The sequence below is a fragment of the Copadichromis virginalis genome, linkage group LG8 (genome assembly GCF_057382275.1).
Source record: "Copadichromis virginalis isolate Kocher_CV1m ecotype Utaka linkage group LG8, C_Virginalis_male_GT1.1, whole genome shotgun sequence".
Classification (NCBI taxonomy): Eukaryota; Metazoa; Chordata; class Actinopteri; order Cichliformes; family Cichlidae; genus Copadichromis; species Copadichromis virginalis.
In genome coordinates, this window is record NC_140625.1 from 421291 (window position 1) to 443410 (window position 22120).

General features: G+C 44.7%; 1 protein-coding gene across 3 annotated transcripts in view; it reads right to left on the reverse strand.

Moving 5' to 3' along the window:
* Window positions 1–22120, reverse strand: part of jmjd1cb (jumonji domain containing 1Cb) — a 67353-nt gene that overhangs the window by 29660 nt on the left and 15573 nt on the right. For 2 of the 3 annotated variants that reach the window (XM_085465333.1, XM_085465332.1), the window contains exons 2-4: window positions 9102–9215; window positions 640–745; window positions 358–482 (exon numbers count right to left, since the gene is read on the reverse strand). In XM_085465333.1, coding sequence (XP_085321459.1) covers window positions 358–482; window positions 640–646 — 132 coding nt within the window. In that variant the 5' untranslated portion in view covers window positions 647–745; window positions 9102–9215. Of the gene's footprint in view, window positions 1–357; window positions 483–639; window positions 746–9101; window positions 9216–15875; window positions 16079–22120 lie in introns of those variants that run through there. The other variant, XM_085465331.1, reaches the window with a different exon arrangement.

Genomic DNA, 22120 nt, shown 5'->3' on the forward strand with positions numbered 1-22120 from the left:
AAAACGGCCTCTGACCCTGAGGTGACTAAGATTCAAACACTTCTGAGACTGAGTAGATCCATCTATGGTATCAATCGGATTTCAGTGTAAATCAGTAACTGGGCGGTGTCAGATTCATGCCTGCTTTCATTGAAGGCTAACGGGAAAAGTCAAACTCCACTCCTTTTGCCTCTGTCTCTTAATAGCAGATGAAATCAGATGAAACGTCTGTAAATGATTATTATTTTAAACACGATGAAGACAGAGGGGTGTGTCTCAGGTTAAGGTCACACGTCCCATCCTTTCGATCCATTTCACACAGTGTAAAACTACTTAAATAATAACATCACATAACTGTGTGTGAGTGCATCCACGTACCTGGTCATTCATAACGACCATGTTTCGACTGAAGAGGTCGTGATGTGTAATGATACCAGTGAACCACTGGGTGGCCGAGTCTTGTCTGTACACACGCACACGGTAGCCATTTAATGAGTAGGGACCTGCGAGCCACAGGAAACAGTTCCCACTGCAGTTATAGTCCCACTGCATGTTCCTTATACAACAACTATTACAGTAACGATGTCACTGACGTGGTGAGCTTTAGCGAAATAAGACGGCATGCTAAAATGCGACCACACAGTCCAAACAAAGACTTACCTTGCATAAAAATCTCCTGCACCTTCTGGTCTTTGAGCCAGCCTTTCACTTCTTCGTGGAGCTGAGGGTTGTCTCTTAACACTGGGCTTTGACTGTCCACCTCATCCTTAAAGACACCAACAAGTACCAGCAAATGATTAAACACGTGTTTGAGTCAAAGCCAGCTCAGAAACAACCAGACTGACACAGACGATGGTTTCTCAGCTACCGGTGCCACCGTGTTCATTTCAACTTCAAAAGCTAATAACTCCTTAGAATGTTTACATTTCTTTATTAACGTGACCACAAAAGTCCTAAATGTAAGAAAAGAAAGAGTTATGTACGTCACAGTGTGTCAGAGCCTCCGTGTCCTTCTTGCACAGGCTGCTGCTAGCTCGTGGATCTTCTGCAAAGTCTAATCTAGACGTCTCTTCCTTGATGAATGGTTCACACCCTGTGCTCAGTCCAGACTGGGATCATCATACTGTACTTGCTGGAATGTGGGTGATGAAAAGATCCAATGATCCTTCTTTCCGGTTCTGGATTTTTCCGTCTGTAATAACAGACTGATTTTGCCTCTGCTAACATCCCTGCTTCCTCTGATGGATGTGTCACTCGCACAGTATGTTGTGGGTTCAGATAAAAAGCCTGGAATAATCTTCAGACACTTTTCCTGCTTAATTCAGTTCATATCTACAGAATAAAGGTTTTCACATCACACTTCTTTTCTAATGCATTACATTTCAGTGTTTTATGATGTTTTCATGCGTGTTCATACAGCAGTCGTGTCAACAAAAACGTGCCTTTTTGATCGTCTACATGAGCTTTAGCACGATGTACAGCAGCATTGTTGTTTAATGACTGAACATGAGGCTGTTAAAGGATTAAATACTAACTAATGCAGTCTCCTCCCTCAGTCCAGACTTCTGGGAAGGGTAGCAGTGCTTGTTTATTTGTGCAAAGGCCTGTCTTGGTAAAAGCTAAAGCAGAAACATGATAGAACTAGCACGGGGAGCTGAACTCTGTGGGTGAAGTCAGCAGTAGTAACTACAATGACAGAAACTTGCACAGGAAAAAGGGTTTTAACGACCTTATTTTGGGGCACAGATACAAGCTCTTTGTTGTTGTTTTGTGCATTCAGTTTATTTATATCCCGATGACCGCTGAAACTATTTATATAAAGCTGCAAACTGCTCGTCAAAGGTGGCTTTGAAGCAGATGGCAGTTACTTGCACACGTGTCATCCTTTGGTTGTCTCGGTAATCCTGTAAAAGCAGGTCATGTGTCAGCCATCGTATCCTGCCCTGGCGCTCGCAGTCACCGCACACCTCCAAGGTGAGAAAAGTCGGGACCATCTCGCATCGCCGCTGGTTATTTTTCTCTTCGTCACTTGAAGTCATCAAACATCATCAGAGCAAATCCCGCCCAGTGTGGACGCAGCATCTAAAGCGCCAGCATTACCACCATGGCTGAGACATCAGCGGATTCTCACCGCAGTGACTGAAAACATCTAAAAATCCAACTCCTGTCAAAATCTGATGATGTTTATAAAAAACCCAGATTCAGTCTGAAACTAGAAACCAGGAAAAAATGAAGTGTTTTTGAAAGACGTGATATTATGTTTCATACAGCTGTGAAGCTCTACTGTCAGTGGCACCGAGCCACAACCAAGTGAAACAAATACCAGAAAGATTCACACACACATATCCCTACATGACACCTTGTTGGAGTAGTTTCTTAGATCTAGTGTACTGGTTATTTATTTTTAAATTATTTGCTGGCTTTATTTACAGACACAGTGAAGAGTGACAGGACAGCAGAGTGAGAGAGGGGAAGGGCGGCCAAGGGCTGCAGCTCGCCGCTCTTCACCATCATACGGCCGCCCGCTCATCCCTCTGAGCCGACTCGTGTATTAATGTACACTTTGTACCACAAAGTGTTCGTTTTTACTCTTCTGTGACCTCGTTTTGATTTCACAGTATAAGGCCCTCACTCTGCACACTACTACGTGCTCTTTTATTCTTTATCCCTTCGCTGTAACACATTCAAAGTATCAATAATTACGTTTTTCTATAACAACAGATTTTCTGCTGTGACAGTAAAAAGGTAACAGGTATAAGACAGAGACATCACAGACACAAAGGGATGCTAAAAGACGACGAGTAACCAAACCACAGACACCACACCGTCTCACAGCTCCGTGCAGCTCAGTCAGGAGCTTATGTGCACTACAGCTCGTGTAGTAACGATCCATTCTGAGATGTTCCAGAATAAAACGGATTACTGGTGTTTCAATCAAATAAGACGAGTTGCTCCTTATCCTGGTGACGGGCTGAGACAGCTCAGAGCTGCTCTGATCTCTGAGCGTTTTCTCATATATGAGATCATCTATAATCTTCTCTATTGTTAATTACTGTTTACAAAACTGTGAGATAAGAACTGGGTGTGAGCACCCGTCCGTGTACGTCTCCTCACAGATAAAGAGTGGCAGGAGTCAAAAAGACACAGAGGCAGGAAGTGAGGCCGCTTTCATTTCACCTTCTCTGTCATCTCCTTCCCCTCCCTCTCTGATCCTGCTGCAGTGCTCTACTTTCAAAACCTTTTTTAACTCCAAATTAAACCAGTGTAGCCTAAAAATAGCCCAGTGGAAAGCAGCGTGTCTCCTATTCTAGAGTTTGTCCTTCTGATGACTAATGACCTCTGTTAATAGACTCCTCTAACTCGTAATCCATCCCAGTGAGCGCACACACTATTCTCTGTGTGTGAACAGCGGGGCTATGATGTTGCCTGGTTTGTTAGTCAGTATGAAGCTTCAAACCTGCAGTAATGTCAGTTTGAAACGATGTTCTGAAACTAACTCGAGTCCAGCAACAATTTGACTCCTTTTTCTGACGGCAGTCAAAACTGAATGAGTGATGTAAGCTGGCAAAGACGAGCAGACTTCCAAAGCTTTTGTTTTGTCAGATCTGAGTGCTGACTCTATACACGTGGTTTTACGGCGCTCTTACATACGTTGCATCATAGTCTCCCACACAAGTCTCAGTCAGACACAGCAGGTGACTGTGCAACAGCACAGAGCAGCTTTTGTATTAGGAACACTGCAGGGCATAAAGCCAGAAACTTGCTCTGAGGCTGTCAGCTGAACACTATTAAAATGGGTGTGTCAGCTGCTTGCTGCCTTCCTCCCCCAACAGTCACATTCATGGAGGAAAACAAAGAAAACTTCTTAATTTTAAACACACAGAAGTGATCCTGCAATGTGAACAATACTGAACGTCCCCTCATGACACCATCAACGGGTCGGGCTGGCAGCAGCTTCCATGAAACCCAATACTTGGTACTTTGTGGTTTCCAGCCACATCTCCATTGGATGTTCCTGCTGAGCTCCTAAACCCCATATCCCCTTCATCAGACTCGACTTTTCAAAGTGAATTTACACTTAACAGAAGGAAACTGTGTTTGGTCGGCTCTATTATTAACAGATGAATCTGTATTTGGTGCTCTAGTAATAAATTGGGGCAGCGGGACAGCATCTGTTCTGTGGTTTATATGACTCGGCTGTTTTGATACTGGACTGATAAGCATGCTATGTGGTTAGCAGTTGCCTCCTAAGCTTGCTCCTGTCCACTGTGTTTGTGCTGTTGAAGCATTTTAGGAGCATTTAATGATCACATGAAGTAAAGTTCTACTCTGCTGTACGTGAGAGTAACAGAGAGCATCTCTGCAGAAAGGTGGAGCGACAGATCTGAAACACAGTGTGTGCATCGTTTGGTCAGATTGGTGAGTCAGCACTAACAGTTTTATTATCTGGCTGCTGCTCTTCAGCTTCAGACCACAATTTTCTAGTAACAGACACACACACACACACACACACACACACACACACACACACACACACACACACAACTGAGCAGCAGCCTGGGTTGGCCCACTAAACACTGACTTCATTGTAGCGTTTATGCCAAACAGATTGCAGTCCCCGCCCCCTCCCACTCTCTTCTTCCTGTCCAACTCCAAAAAGAAAGAAATAAAACTCTCTGAGGCTGCAGAGAGTGAGAGACACACGACTGTTTTTACTAAAGAACGGGGAGCTCTGTGTGAACATGAGTGATTTAAGAATAGAGGAATTTGCATTGTGTGTGTGTGTGCGTGTTACAACTCCTCTGCAGTCAGCACTGCCCCCTCCAATCTGACACTCCTTCCTGTTTCAGTCACCACTCATGTGGCAGACTGTGTAGTGTCAGTGTGTATATTGTAGTCATGTGGTTTATCATGAAGTGTGTATTCATTTGACTTCCTTTCAATATTATTTATACAGCACCAGATCACAATGAGTTGTCCCAAAGCATTTAATATTGAAAGGTAAAGACCTCTATACTGATACAGAGAGGCCCCAACAACCAAGCAGCCCCCTACGATCTGCTGCCACCAGCTGAGGGTGAGGGGAGGTCACCTGGTGATTCTAAATCGTCCACAGGTGTGGATGTGGGTGCTCGTCTCTCTCCCCTGTGAGCAGATCTGTCCACAGAGCACCCCCGCCTCTCGCCCTATGGTAGCTGGGACAAACTCCAGCCCCCGCGAGCCTGATAAAGATAAGTGGAAGAGCATGGATGGATTTGCATGCCTAATTTTGATATACTGTATTTGCACATTCAGTGGCCGTGTTGTTTACTCTAACAATCACGCTACATCATGCATAAAAGTTGTACAGTGTGTGGAAATCTATAAAACAAATCACGGCAGCAGCTGATTCAACTTCTGTGTGACTGCAAACACAATACATGTGGCTTTTTTTGACTTGGGTTAAATATGAACTTCTGCCCAAGGTGTGAGTCAGTCACGTGCAAACATGTCAATCAGAGGACAGACTGCACACGCAGCTTATGGTCATGTTCAGGTTTGGCAGTGTTACATCCAGCAGACAGACCTCCCTGCGCTCCACAGCCAGCGTCCCTCCATGGCTGCTGTATCCAACATAATTATGAATGACTCATTTTTCATTAGCACATTTAATTTGGTTACAATGTGTACAAAATGTGCTCAAAATCAACAAATCTGACGTTCTTAGTAAAGAAATCCTCTTGATGAAAATCATCACTCGCATAAAGGCAGCAGGGAGGTCTGAGTTTCCACGCTGCTCTCAGTCGCTGTGAGCAGGTTAGGACAGGACAGCCAGAAGGCTCATTTCAAATCAACATTCCTGCTTTAATGAGCCTTCTGGCCACAACAGAAATGGGACCAGTATGGTTGGAGCGTAGAGTAAAGCAGGAACGACGTGGCCATTTTCATTTCCGCTCATTAAAGAAAAGGCACCAGCACTCAGCGGCACACATATCAAAAGTAACAAAGTACTATGATTGTTCATCATTTTTATTAAGGCTGTTTCAGTTTCATCTCATTTTTATAGGCTGCTTCTTCTTTCCAGCTACAGCCTTCAGGCGTTGCCACAGCAGATCATTCACCTCCATCTCACCCTGTCCTCCGTATCCTCCTCTGTCACCACATCCATGAAATCTGCCCAGTAGCTCCACATTCATCACACTTTGTCCAGTATTTCCACCATCCCTGCTTTGCACATGCCCAAACCGTCTCAGCCTGAACTGCTGCTCCGATGGACTCGTTTCTAATGCTGCTCACTCCCAATGAACATCTGAGCATCCTCAGCCTCCTGTCTTGGTGTAAGAGCCTCATCGGCACCTGCTTCTCTTTCTCTAACTCCGTCTTGCTTCTAATGACTTTGATTTCTCTTCTCTGCCGTCTGCAAACATCATACTCCGCACACACTCCTGCATGACCTCATCTGAGGGGCTCGAAGCAGATGCTGGTGTAATCCAGCAGCTGCACACTTCACCACTGTGTCGCTATCCCCGTGGATGCCCTGCACCATCCTCACATACTTCTCTTCTCCTGACGTCCTCATGCAGCACCACATTTACTCTCCTGGCACCATCATAGTCTCTCTAACTCCACGAGACAAAGTGCAGTTCCTTCTCTAAACGTCTTCATAAACACTCGCAAAGCTAACAGCACACCTGCAGTGCTGCCCCGTGAGCATCACATCAGCGCGTCCCTCTGTAGTTACTACAGTGCTGCACATCACCTTTGCTCTTTAAAACCAGTAACAGTACACTTCTTCATGCATCCTCTCACTCATTATGTTTCCATCTGTATCCCTGATCTCTGCCCAGCCAGCTGATACAGGTCCCACTGTGTTTCTCTGGTATCCAGCCTCGCCTATAACTCACTATAAACCATTCCCACCTCTCTATATGCCATACTAGTCTCCCAGTACTCCTGTCTACTGTCTACATCTCCCTGACTTTTCTTTACTCATTCTAAACCGCGGCTCTTGCTCTGTAGGCTCCAGAGGAAGAAGTTAGTAATGAGATCAAACACCTTCCTGGCAGCTCCCCTCAGCAGTACTTTATCAGTCATCTGGTGACTCGTCCCTACCACTCATCGCCCAGCTCAAATTTTCCCCTCACCAACATTCTTTCTTCGTTAGTTTCCACCATGTAATCCAAGCCTTTTGTCTTAGTTCCTGATTTCCAAACTCATCCTACAAACTAGCCCCTGACCACTCCCCCGGCAGCTACTGCCACCTCACAGTCCCTCTTTCAAATTGCAGCTTCTGAAAATCATGCAGTCCACCTGTGTGTACGTTCATCCACTTTTGCACGTCACTCTATACTGACCACAGCCTTTTCACAACATCCACTGCCCTCCTTATCGACCCAACACCATCTAATCAACCTCTGTTCAGGGGCGGCTGTAGCCCTGGAGGTAGAGCGGGACCATCTACCCACTGAAAGGTAAGTCTGCATGCCCAATGTTCTTAGGCAGGGTATTAAGACCAACCTGCTCTCTAATGGGTCCATCAGAGGGAGACTGTTATGATAGCAGTCTCCCTCTGTCAGTGTAATCATAGAAAGCACTTTAAACAAGTGCTTGAATGAATGAATGGATGAATGAGGCACGTAAAGAGAGAAGTCTGTTTACTTCCTGTGCCTACGCGTCCAATGAGCTGCAGCCACCGATTTCTACTCACGACCACGTTATCCAACTTACCCCAGAATGTCTTTTTCTTCTGACACCCAGCCTATGAGGAATTCATGATCGTAGCTGACGCTCTTCACCTGCACACACTACAACCCGATCAGCGGATCAGTGGATCAGTCCTCCGCTCATCCAGTCCAGGGCCTACTCAGTGTTTCTTCCTATCTAATAGTTTGAATGCACCTTCACTACCTGCTATTCAGTTGTATATCCAACCCATCATAATCGCTGAAGGACACATTTCTTCATTAAACAGACAAACTGTGGATTTTAAACTGTTGGTCAAACAAAACAAGGTGTTACTGATGTGCACTGTATAGCTTTCATCATCCAAGGCTCCTGCCTGGGTGCTGCAAACACAGTGACCCACTGTTGGCCTACAATAGATGGATATCAGACATATATCAGCCTCACTTGACCACTTCTATCTGCAGTGTGGGTTTGTGTGCTAATGTAACAGCAGACCACTCAAAGCTCGCTGTCAGCGCCGAGTTCCTGTCAAGTGTTTCTGCAGACAAACAGACAACATGAACTAGCATCAAAAACATTTATGACGTAATGCTGTTCAACCTGCAGGTGTACAGGTGACATGCTCACTATTCCCAGGAGCTCTGTATGTTTTACTACTAACTAACAAGTCTGTGTTACTCTGTGTTAAAGGGCCACCCTGTCTCCCTCCACTCTTCCTGACAGAAATCTCTTGCAGGACAAAAGTTCAGGAGATGAACAAGCGTCACGAACGTGCCCATCTGTGCCACCGCGCACCTGGCAGGCTGACCACCAGAAACACTCTCCGTCTGTTTTCTCTTATTTGATGATGACGGATCGGTGCAGACACTCGCATTATTTTAAAGGGTTAAAGTCCTGTGTGTGTCCACGCGTGCCTGGACATGTATGTGTTTGTCATATGTGGAGATGAGACATGAAAGTCTAGAGAGTGAATAGAAATCAAATAATAACTGTAATGCATGATTGCATCAGCAGGAAATTCCTTCCACTGCTTATCAAGCTGTTTCCTGCTACTATGACCACGGTCGATTTCATCACCGTCTATGGCACCACTCTAAGTGCAGTGACGTAGTAGAAACTACAATGAAGACGCTAAATTCTGCTTTTAGGTTAGTAGGGCCAAGTGCAGTGACTCATGCAACAAGATCCTAAAATACGTCTGATAAATTTGTTTAGTATCACGAATAAGCGTGATCACAGCGAGAGGCAGGAATGCTGAACAAGTGGCATGAAACAAAAATTCATCTCAAGGATTTTTTTTTACCTGACTTTCAGACATTTTAATGAAAGTATGCGCGTAAAAGCAAATATCTGGAAATAGAAAAGCACAGCTGCTGGTGTAGTCTTTTCAATCTCTGCGTAATCGAAACAGCAAACACCAACACTGAGATGAAAAAAGCCCGTCCAGCTGTGAATACCTGGTACGGATGGTAGGCTGAGTGGTCTGACAGGAAGTCCAGCTGCCGGTCCAATAAGAATTCCACTGCTGCCACTGAAGACAACAGGCGCTCCCCCACCACCGGCTTAAATGTCTGTAAAGAAAACACATCACCGTCAGCAGCTGCAGTTTTATGGTGGAGCTCGTTTCTGCGAGCAATCGTTCAGATGTCACCAGAGTATATTTAGATCTCAGTGTTTCATGGAAATATTCAATTCTACAATACATTTCAGGTACGATTCATTTGGAGCTGCAGCTAATGGGACGAAATCAGATGTCAGAAATGTAGGAAGAGGAAACGGGGAGAACGAGAGACAAATAACAGAGCTATGGAAAAGATTAGGGAGGAAAAGCACGAGCGGAGACATGATGAAGAGAGACAGAGACGCAGAGCAGGGCATGAAGAGGAGCTCCAGAGTGATGAATAAATTAATGAGCAGAGGAAGGCTGACAGTTGAAAGGCAGCACACTCCACTTTGATGTTCCCGCTTTTACACAAAGACACGCACACGCTCTCTGACAATGTCAGCCTATGGCTCAGCTGCCCATGCTGCGCAGAGAGCGGCTGCATCCCGTTAAATAGAAATATATACGTTTATATTTCAGCGCCTGACGTCAGTCGACCAGTCACAAAACTAAATGGAAACATGAAAGAACGAGGGTCACGGCAGTGGACGAGTGCATGTTTGTGCTGCTGTGGGTTCATGGTTACATAACGAGGCCAGTCTGGTGGAGAGATTAGAGGTGAAAACCATGGCTACTGTGAAGCTCTGCTCCCAAACACACACCCACAGGAGGCAGAAGCACATCGTGTGTGTGTGTGCAACTCTATTTCTGTCCATGCAGATCATATTTCCAGCATTTACGAGCAGAATGCAATTGCTAGCATTGTATGTATTTAAGAGGGTTAGGGTTACAAATGTCACAAGTGTCCAGGATGCCATACATCATCAGCATTTCTGGCCAGCAGGGTCTATCCAGGGTTCTTCTGGACCCTGGTGATGCAGGTCTACCCAGGTCCAACAAGCAGATCTGCCGTTTCTAGTCTTGCTTGTTTTTTCTGCGACTCTGCTGGATTTAAAGATCATCTCCAGCTGATCTTAGAAAGAAGAACTCAGTAGCAGGAAACACGTCATCTGTATCTCAAATTCACAATCTTCCCTTTTTATGGGAAGCATTGAATTATTATTTAACAAAACCAATGGTCAACACATGAGTCAGGACATTTTATAAAGGTACAGGAAATGATTTGCAACATACTAGTTTCTAAAAACCAAGACTGCCCAGCGTGCACCGTCAGGTTGTTTAAAGGACGCAGCAGGAGGTTAAACCTTTCACACTTATGTTTCATTATCACCACAAATGTCTTCAGAAACATCCACAGCTATGTGCATGTCCTCTCAGACCCCTCTCTTTGGTCTCTGTCCTTTGCCCCACTGCTTCAGTATCTGTCTGTGGACGCCTCCATGACTGCATCATTTAGCAACAGCAGAGGAAATGCAAAGGTTATATGCAATTCACAGGTGCAAGGCTGATGAGTCACGGCACTCTCAACAGCTTATTGTGAAAGAAAATTTCACAACGTCGCTTGTGCCAGCGTAGCTCAGCGGGTAAGCAGCAACCACAGAGCAGTGTCCTGGGTTCGAGTCTGTCTTCCTCGTCACTATGTAATTAAGGCAAATGCCAAAAAAAACGATATTTAATTTTTCCATTTCACGTTGATTCAAGACGAATTTCAAAACTGGCCGAACAGTTCAGAAAGCTCGGCCATCGAAAATGAACATCAAGCCCAAATTCAGGTCTCAAAACGTGCGTCAGTCTTGTGTTCAGGTGAGTGTTTACCCACTGAGTCACTTCCACACACACAGAACCCATGGAAAGGTTTTATAAACAGATACTGGAGCTGTCCTACACATCAGAAGTTATGCTTGGTCCATTTTTATAAATAACACTGGAATCACAAACTTCACCAAATTATATTTGAAATAACATTTTTGACTTGCATCAATCAGAAAAAACAAAAACAAGAAGCAAAGATCAAATGATTTTTTCTACATTCCACTTCACCACGATGGGTTTGGCTCGTAAAACAAATGCAGGTGCTCTCTAAGCTGAAACTCAGGGCCTGGTGTTCATGCATTTAGTCCAGGTCATGGAGAAAAAACACTTTGTTCTCCTAAAGACAACAATTAATGCTAAAATGAGTTTATTTAAAAATGAACAAATGCTTGAGTCATAAAAACGTGACGAGATTATGTTTTTAAATCATCAGTGGTAAATCACTGAGACTGCTGGATTAAAGAGTGGAAGTTTTTAAATAAACCTTGATCGCCTCCCTCTGAAAGGACTTCAGCTCCTCCATCTTCTTAAAGACACTGCACACTGATTCAAGACAGGTACACACACACACACACACACACACACACACACACACACACACACACACACACACACACACACACTGAGGTCCTTGTATTTAGAGATAAAAATACAATGAAAACTCTCGGGGAACCAGAACATCTCGGGAGAACAGACACGGCACAGCGGCATGCTGGGAAAGCAGATCAGTCCCCGTGAGCACAAAGACATCTCTGCTGCTGTGTGTCTATAATTGACAGAAGTTCAATAGATTGTAAAGGAGAATGAAGAGGAGATTATGAGCTCATGCCTCGCTAAGAAACCTCAAGAGGTTACCACACGCGAGCTTCAAGGAAGCCGCTGCCTCATCAAAGACAGAGCGAGAACGAGCATCAGAAAAAGATTGCGTCAAATTGAAACACACATGAGCAGTTTCCTCTCGACTCTCCGTATCAATAAGATGTCCAGTGAACCATCAGAGCGCCCTGACTGCTCAGCCAGGGCCCAGAACGCCACCTACACGTGCAAACATCCCTCACTCGGTGAATTGTGCTGCTAGGAGACACTGACAGATGTGCATTCAAACATTTGGTGTTTAGTGAGTCTCATTAAAGTTGTTTGTGTTGCTGTTTTTAGCACGCTTCCACTGAAGGGTCAGTGTTTCAGGGATCAAGGCAGGAGTTGAATCCACAGTAAGTAATGACCCACAGCATCCACATAAATGCACTCAGAGTGTTGGTCTGTGTACAGCGGGCACATTATGTCTGTGCTATAGAACACTGCTAACTGTACGAGTGCTGAATAAACAAACTTATATGATCACTTACAGATCTCATCTGCTTGGATCACGTGACACATGCATGCATACTAAAGTGTTTTTACCAGCTGGAAACGTCCAGCTGGGAGCTCTTGGGAACACTTGGGAAGTGCAGGGTTTTTACAGCTGAGATATTGTGTATCATAGCAACTAAAGTAAGGGCCCTCAGTGACTGCGAGTTACCCGATGAACCCATGAAGAGTGAGACGTCCTTTAACCATCACTTTGTAAATGAATTCAGATAGTGGACCAGGTGATATCTGCAGGTGACTACACCAGGTGACGATACTGTGCATGGACAGTATCGTTTGATAATTTCACAAACTATACTGTCGCTGTCAACAATTATTCTAAATGTCATCATATAACTCAAAAGCAGCGTAGTGCAAAGCTGGGTTTGCACCAGTACTGTCCCTCAGTGATCCCACATTACTGTGGCAAAGCCTGAACTACAGAGCTGCATGTCTGCTGCATCAGACTGCTGCTGTTTCCTCTTGATAATAATAATCAGTAGGTTCTCTATTGGCTTCAGGTTAGGCAAGGTGGTTGGCCAATCAAGCACAGTCTCATGGTCAGCCAATCACTGGTAGTAGTTGTGGCACTTTGACCAGCTCGTCAGCAGAGGAATGCTCTAAACGTTCCTGGCAGATGGCTGCGCTGTCTTTGACTTTGATAAGACATAATGGACCAATCAGCATCAACGAAGCGCATGATACAGCATCTACAATCATCACAGACTGGAAACTGTACACTGCACAGCGCTCCCTCGTTTATCACGCGAGTTACGGTCTAAAAATAACCCACGATCATCAGCAAAGTCAGCTTTATTTTCTACAATTATTATAAAGTTTTAAGGCTGTAAAACCTCACTACACACTTTATACACTCAGACAGGCGTGAACATCTTCACACATTTGTCTCTTGTTTAAACTCTCTCAGAGTTCAAACATTCGTGGAAAAATAAGTCCAGTAACTTCTAGGGCTGGGCCATATCATACCAGTAATACCAGTATAATGTTGGGCAATGATAAGAAAATGAGATATCGCAATAGAATATGGGTAAAACGCGCATGCGCAGTGCCTTTGTTTTCATACGCACATGGCGGAAAAAGCATGGCGGCGACGCAGAACGAGAAGAGCGAAAGCGGATCGTTGAATGAAACGATGAACCAGAGCTGGTTTGTAAAAATGCTGCAGCTTCAGTGGTGTGGAACTGGTGTAGCTTTCGTCCGTCAGATACACAACAAAGCACATTTTTTGGTAGCGTGTGCTAGCGGGCCGTCGTTATTACCGAAACGATTTTATGTGCACGGCGCTCGAAAAGCCGTCAGATGTTTCAGTGCGACTCTGCTAAGCTACGAAGCCGCACCGCTTGATGGATTGTCGGAGCATTACAGCTGTCGTAGGCGGAGCCTCGCGGAGTGATACGTGCTGTGCTTCAACATAATATTACCGTGTTGTGTGTGTATAACCTCTTAAGTTTTGTGGATGTTATACATGTTATGCTGAGGATGTGTCGGCCAGTTTCCACTGGAAATGCCTTTTGGTTAAACTGGAATTTGCATTTGCACTGTTACATTTTTATATAACTTTAATGCACATAAACAGCTGCTTGTTTAAGTGACAATACATTGATTTTTTTTTTTTGCACTAATAAAGTTGTGGAGTTGTAAAGTATTTTGTTTCACGTAAATTATATCGTCAGTTATATCGTTATCGCAACTTTTAAATATATATCGCAATAAATATTTTTGGCCATATTGCCCTGCCCTAGTAACTTCTACCTTCCTTTAGCATCTTGCTCTGCCTTTGGGTGCTACCACAGGAGCCTTTGATGGTGCAAAACGTTTCATCGATGTTGTTGTGTTTGTTGGGGAGAAAACGTACAAACATACAGTGCAGCAGAGTCACACTGCTGGGATCGAAGATTTATGTAAATTTGACAAGCTGAACGCACTCTGTGCTGTACAGGAGACACAGCACGAGACTGATTGACTATGGTCTACAGCCAATCGGGACGCAGAACACAATGTGCTGTAATAAAACAAAAAAACCTGCAAAATCGACAAAAATAATCCGCAAAAGAGCAAAGCTGCGAAAGGTGAACCGTGTTATAGCGAGGGGCTGCTGTACTTCAAAGAATCTTCCTCCACTGGGGACAATACGGCACAACTGTGCTCTACACAACCGCACAAACAACACTCTGCAACACAGACATGATCCTACCTGAAACATGAAATGACCTTTAAATCCAAATGAGGCTCAACTGTAAGTGAAAACCTCTCTTAGTATCAGAGATTTATTCTTCCATGGCGTTGAAAGCAAACGAGCAGCTCAGCTCTCCGAATAACAACGTCGTCTGTAGGTTCTCTACACGAACACAACAGCGTGTTGGGCACTTTTCATGTTTGCGATGTCTAAAAACGCAGAAGATTTATAAGATTTGTGAATCTGATCTTGGTGCAGTGCTGCGCTGACGAGCGGTGCTGTCTAAGTGGGTCACACACACAACGGTTTCTACTCCAGAAATCCACAGGCTGTGTTCAAAGCTACTCATTACTTTGATGGTAGATGACTGGAGTCATCAAACCAAACTGCTGTCGTACATAGTAATGAACCGTTTGCCTCGGCTGCTGGAGGTCGAGGCCTGTGTGTCAATCAGGCCCGTAACAATGACACGACTTTGACACTCATTACATGTGCCCTGCAATTTGATACAAGGACGACATATGCAATATTGCAGAATCTCACAGCATCTAATAAACTGTAGAATTTATTATATAAAATTATTTGTATAATAGTTTCTAATAAACTCCTTTCATGCTTTGGCTGGATTTCACCTTTAGCTTCAATATCCACAGCTCTTTAAGCTGCCTCATCATTACTGTCTTACATCCACAGCGATATGCTAATCTGATTCTCTGGTAGTTTTGGAGAAGCAAACAGGATCAGCTGGTCCTGGATCAGCTGGTCCTGGATCAGCCGGTCCTGGATCAGCCGGTCCTGGATCAGCCGGTCCTGGATCAGCCGGTCCTGGATCAGCCGGTCCTGGATCAGGGAGCTGCCTACATGCTCCCGGTTTGTCTCACGGGTTAAGTTCTCACTTCTTCCAACTGCGATTTCTGTCCGAGTTCACAAAAAACCAGATGAATTTGCTGCTAAACACATTTTAGTAAGAGTAGTTCCCACTGAGTATCCCATGTGATTATGGATCACACGCGTCGTGTACAGGAACATCTGTGTTAATACAGCCTTTTATATTTGTTCATTACAGCTTAATGGCAGCTTCTGCTCCACAGCAGTCGTTACACATGTAGGACGGGCAAAGTACGTGACATTTTTTGGAGCAGGTACAAGCGGAGGCAGAAAAAGCAGCTCTCCAACACTCAAACACCCCAGAAGACAACACCTAGGACGGAGCAGCATTCCCAGAATAGAAGCTGTGGGTAGTTTCCACAGTTCACAGCCAGTATGTGTTACTCAAATGCGTTACTTCATCAATCAAACTCAGGCCTGCTTCAAAATGTAAACCACAACAGTTCTTCCGAAACAGCAGAGGATATAAAAGTGTAACATTACCTCTGTCCTCCGTGTCCAAACTAACACTGAGAGGCGATGGCTTTGGAGAAAAACTAGCTCTGATCCAGCAACCGGGGCAGAGACAGGAAGAAAGAAAAGGATGACGAAGTGAAAAAGAACGGGCGAGGAAGAGCAACAGAGTGCGGTTTCCTCCTGTGGTAAGAAGAGACAGATGGCCAAGAGGGAGAGAGCAGAGCGGAGGACTAGCTACACAGCCGACATTTTAACTGCTGCTGACGCAAGGAGGGAGAGAGATGAGAGGGAGGGAGGGAGGGAGGGAGGCAGGGCCGGCTGACACACACTTCCTCTCTCGCTCTCTCTGTGTGACGCAGGACCGTCCTATTTCCTCACAGCGCTCTTTGACTGAGCGTCTTTCACTTTCTCCCCTCGCCTTTCAGATTGTTCCCTCGCCACTGACCCGCCTCACTTCTGCTCCTCCACTTCCTTCCCCTTCAGCTCCGTTCAACACAAGTTTACTGACAATCGTGTGTTTACAAAATGACAACATAGCAGGAAGGAGACAATACTACGAGTGCCATTACTCCTGCTATTATTAGCAACTCCATTCAGTATTATTAGCAGGCGGCTACATTCACCAGATGCTGGCAAAATGTTGCCCAGCATCGAGTCGCTGTAGCAGGTCTAACGTGTAGGAAAGTGCCTGGTGGTGCTCAGAGGAGACAGCAGCAACGACCCTGTTACCTTCCCTCCCTCAGGGCTGCTTAATATTTGAGCTCATAATTTATTTCTCACATACACATTAGGCAAAACGACAGCTGCCAAATGTGCCACTGATCTACAGTATTCATGTAGACCAACCAGCATTTAGAAAATGGGCTTTTTTGGCCTTCCTGCCTGTGTACACAGCCAGGTGATTTAAACAAGATGTGACTGTACGAGTTTACTTGAACTCTTTAATGATTACAGTGTTTCTTACATTTTAAATGACTCCATTTCTCCTTATATACACAAGACTAAATCAATAAAATACAGTTATCCAGTGTTCAATGATGAAACTACAACAGACGATCTACCAGCAGAGGCAGCAGCCAGCCTCATTCGTCCCTCTGTGCTGAGAAACCTGATTGGAGTGTTTGAAAAGCCTCATTTAGTCAAAGTAAGCAATCAGCTGTTCAGTGACGATCGCTTCTAAAACCCTGGAGAGAAAGTGATGTTTAGAAATGGGACCACAATTATCCAAAGAATGAGGGTCAAAGAGGTTGCTTTTATTAAATAGGTTGCATGACTGCACTATTTAAAACAAAACAAGGACAGAATAGAGGAAACACTACCTTTCTGCAGGAGGAGCGATTAACTCTATGAAAATGTCCCTAAACTTTATCAACTCAGATAGTCAGTTATCTCAGTGTCTATGGAGCAAAAAACAACCACTGATAAGGAAAGAAACCCTGCAGCTACCTCAGACAATCAGTGGCCAGTCCCTTCCAAACTTTCTACACCATTACTGGGCAGCAAATATTCGGCCATTGCTTTACTGGATGAATGGAGCCAGATGCGGTTGGGTGGCTCAACTAAACAAACTTGTCTTGCAGCTCTACAGGTTATTCATTCATTTCTAATCTGGAATCAATTCAAAAGAGCCTTTAATCTTCCTGAGCTGTGGCTTGCTGCTCCAATAAGGAAAGCCCACCTGTTTACACCGTCAGTTAGACACAGAGCATTGACGGCTGGCTGGAGTCAATGGGAGATACCGGCTTTGCTTCCTTTGCAGAGTCGTCTCAAAGGTTTCAGGTATTTTTAAGATATTTGCAGATTAGATGTTTAGTCTCATCTAATCCTGGATGTTAACCTTCACCTTCTCCAATGGACATGAAGTCCATCATTTAAAGGATCAGACTTGAAAAGAAAATGGACTTGGAACAGATCCTGGGTGAAACGTGTTTAATGAATCCAGGTTGACTTTCTTAGAGGGCCTTAAACACAGATGGGAGGCAAACTGGGACAAACAATACCAGAGACAACCTGGCTACAGGGTTTAAAGATCATCTCCACCTCATCAGCGTCTCTTAGGCACAATATCGCACAGCGTCTCCACTGGTCTAAGGACAAACTGTGGACCCCAGCTCCATCCACAAAGTGTCCAAAGTTACATGGAGTTCAATCTTTGAGACCCACCAACCCCTCTGACTTCACTGCTTGGTCTGATTCCCTCTGATCCACCTCTGAATACGCGTGAATCGAACACGACTGCGTCCTCCTCTTTGCTGGCCAGAAGACCGATTCTGACCAGGTGGGAGGACCCTCGACCCCCAACATTTGGGAAGCGGATTAGAGACGTGATGAGACGATTAGGTTCACCATCAGAGGCTGTGCTGGAAAATCCCAGGTTCCTGGCAGCCATTCATCAGTTATGTTGAGAATATGTGATATGGTTTCATGATTATGTTGTGTTTGATGTGTAGAGCCCACTGCCTGACAGTGATCTGTGCACACCCTGAGTATATATCAGTGTTTGTGGAGGGAAGCGGTGGGAGCAACGCTGCACGTTTACCTGCGTATGTTTATGTGTTTAACTGCTGGAAAAACAATAAAAAGAGCTGGATGAAAAAGAAGCTGAGTGCCCCGATGCTGAACCCACCCACAGCATCACGCTTTTATCAGCTGACCACAAACCAGATTTAGTAATCTGTCCATTGCTGCTCAGCAGGTTAATCCTCTACCACTGTAACAGCACACACTGGTCCAGGTACTGGTCCATCTAACACACACTCACAGAGACACAGACACACATATTAAATCTTGTACAACAACCAACCAAGTGTAGTTGTACTTTCTATTTCTCAGCTTTACTAAACATGTGTGGTGCGGTTATCGCTCATCAAAGTGAGTGGACTGAACTGCTTCAGCAGAAGGAGACAAACGTTTCATCTGCAGCCTGCACTGCATAAAGGTAAGCTCTAATTACACATGCACACACAGACCCACAGGAGGCAGGAGATTACACTAGCCCTGCTCCATCTGCTCAGGGAGAGGAGGGGCTTTTTATTGACCCAATTTCAACCAAAATTGCATCTGACGCGGCTGACTGGTTCTTCTCCAGGCTGGCTAACAAGCCTACAAGCAAGGCACGAGGCCCCGACTGTTTCAGGTCTGTGCATGCAGCCGCACAAATACACACATGCTGAGTGGAAGGACAGACAACCTATGAAGGCAGGCAGAGCTAGAGAGTCAGCTTTCAAAGGAGAGAGCTGCACCACACACACACACACACACACACACACACACACACACACACACACACACACACACACACACACACACACACACACACTCCTTTGTTCTCATGTCATGATGAACAGAGCCAGTACAGTTGCCAGATAACAAGAATGCCTGCTGATACTCGTGTGTGTGTGTGTGTGTGTGTGTGTGTGTGTGTGTGTGTGTGTGTGTGTGTGTGTGTGTGTGTGTGTGTGTGTGTTTTGCAGAGTGGGCAACTGTTGCTAGGTAACATAGCATGACTTGAGCAGTCTGTAGCCAGGAAGGAGTCGAGTGAAACAAAGATCTAACACACACACGTTCATTCATTTTAGACAACCTCTCATATCAGACGCTGTCCTTTCTTTGTTCTTTGTCTAAAAACGGTGGTAAAATAAAACGCGTCAAAACAACTATTGTCTTTTTTCTTTCAGTGATATGGGAATGTTTAAGTGAGTGTTTTGATAGAGATATGGTGACTTTGCAGTGTTAGTGATGGAGAAAAGAAGCTTAAAGCCAAGAAAAACTAGACAAAATATCTTCAACAGACTCATGAAACATGCAACATGTAGACATCAGTGCAACATGTACGATTCAAAACATTTGACCAACATTACAATTAAAAAAATGAGACTCAGACTCAGACAGCATTTCTCTATTCGTATTTCCTTAAACTTCATTCTTCATGAAGATGATTCATCTGAAGGGCTCACACGGAAACAGGCTTCAAAAGTAAAGCTCCAGTGTCGTGAACCACACACTAATAACCAACGACTTCAGAGCGCACTTTATAAATGTGCCTCCAGGTTTCTGTCATAAATCACAACAAGATCAGTCCGTTTGGCAAACCATGTAAACAATGTTTCAACACAAACTCACTACTTCTACCTCATGCTTCATGACCTCCATCTCATTATTTCACCACTACTACCATGCTGTGCAAAACGTCTTAAGCATTTACGTCTTTGTATTTGGCTATAGAAATGTGAGAAACTGTTAGTTATCAAAGTATGTGTCTTATAAGCCTTCAGAAAAATTACATCCATCTATCTCTCTATATAGACACACACACACACACGTTCACCTTCCTTACCCCACCAACCAGTAAACTCTCCCCTCCCTCTTGTATCATGTGGCCAATAGATTTCACTAGATCTTTGAAGGCAGTCTGCAGTGAGGCTCTTTAATGAGTTCACACAGTGCTCCTGGTAGATACAGAGATGATGTAATAGCTGGATCAGAGATGCAACAGAGGGTTTAATGTGAACACAGAGAGGCTGAGCAGACAGACGTACAGCCCAGGACAACTAAGACTCTGAAGAACATCAGTCCCTGTCTCACCCTTTAAACACTGGTCTGTCTCTCTCAGTGATGCTGTCTTGCTCCCGGCTGGATCTCTCTGTGGTGTCAGATGTGTTTTCGTGTCAGAGCTGGAGGAGCTCACAGCAGAACTGTACCAAATAAATCAAAACATGTCACAGCTGGATGACGGAGCTAATAACTGCTTTTTAAAAGCTAAAATGTAACCACGTATGCCAACGAACACAAAAAATAGTTCAGCTGAAAGCCTTTATGTGCATGTGTGTTTTGTTCAAGATGGCTGATATCAGGCGCGTGTGTGCCAAGAGGCCATGTAACAGGATTGCTTCATTATTTCCTCTGCTGTTGTGTAACGCTGGCATTTTGCTTCAGTAACAGGGTCGTGTCAGTGGAGGAGTGTGGTGGGCAGGGGGTGGAGGGTGCAGTGTGTCACTGTGGAGAAGCCAGAACAGTACAACCCTCTGTGGATGAACACAGCCGCCACGAGCTGTGTGTGTGTACTGATGGACTTTCCTACTACAGTACTGCAGAAACTTCATCTGATTTCTCTCAAACTGTGTTTAAATATTGCACCAATTTTTTAAATCTTCTGTATAATGTCTTTAAAGTGTCTCCTCTTCCACAATGTGCCAGTCCAATCACGTTTCCCTGTTTCTAACTCTGTTAACACAACGCAAACTACTTTCAAGATCAGGCTTCAAACTTTCCTTTTTGCTAAAGCATATAGTTAGGCCTGGACCAGGTGACCCTGAATCCTCCCTTAGTTATGCTGCAATAGACGTAGGCTGCCGGGGGATTCCCATGATGCATTGAGTTTTTCCTTTCCAGTCACCTTTCTCACTCACTATGTGTTAACAGACCTCTCTGCATTGAATCATATCTGTTATTAACCTCTGTCTCTCTTCCACAGCATGTCTTTATCCTGTCTTCGTTCTCTCACCCCAACCGGTCGCAGCAGATGGCCCCGCCCCTCCCTGAGCCTGGTTCTGCCGGAGGTTTCTTCCTGTTAAAAGGGAGTTTTTCCTTCCCACTGTCGCCAAAGTGCTGCTCATAGGGGGTCATATGATTGTTGGGTTTTTCTCTGTATCTATGAAGTGCCTTGAGGCGACTTTTGTCGTGATTTGGCGCTATATAAATAAAATTGAATTGAATTGAATAACTGAGGCCAAATGCAGCTTCTGAACAGCTTCAGTCACACTGAGTGAAGCTGCGCTGGTGCTGCGAGTGCTCAGGTAGAGCAGAAACGTGCTGAATAGGAACCAGTCGATTTACCACTTAACTTATTCAAAGACAATCAACACCTTCTACTACACCAGTTTAAGAGTGGGACACTGGAAGTGTGCACAACATGTCTAAGATGTCCTCATCAAACACTGTGGACGCCACAAACTCCCTCTGTGATGTAAATGCACAGATCCTGGCCCAGTCCTCCGGGACGGTGCTGTGAAACTGACACAGGTGTTTTTCATCACAGTGGACTATCCCCACCTGCCTTAGGACATCCACGACAGTGCCAACTCCCAACATCCTGGTGTAAACTGTCTCAGGGACTACAGACCAGCGGCTCTAACAACAATAATCAAAAGCCCTGAGAGGCTGAACTACAAGTTCAGTCGACACACTCTGAAAGCATACACACTGAAAACCAACAACATAACAAATCCATGCAATACTATTCACTGTCATTTATTATTTACACAGAAACAATA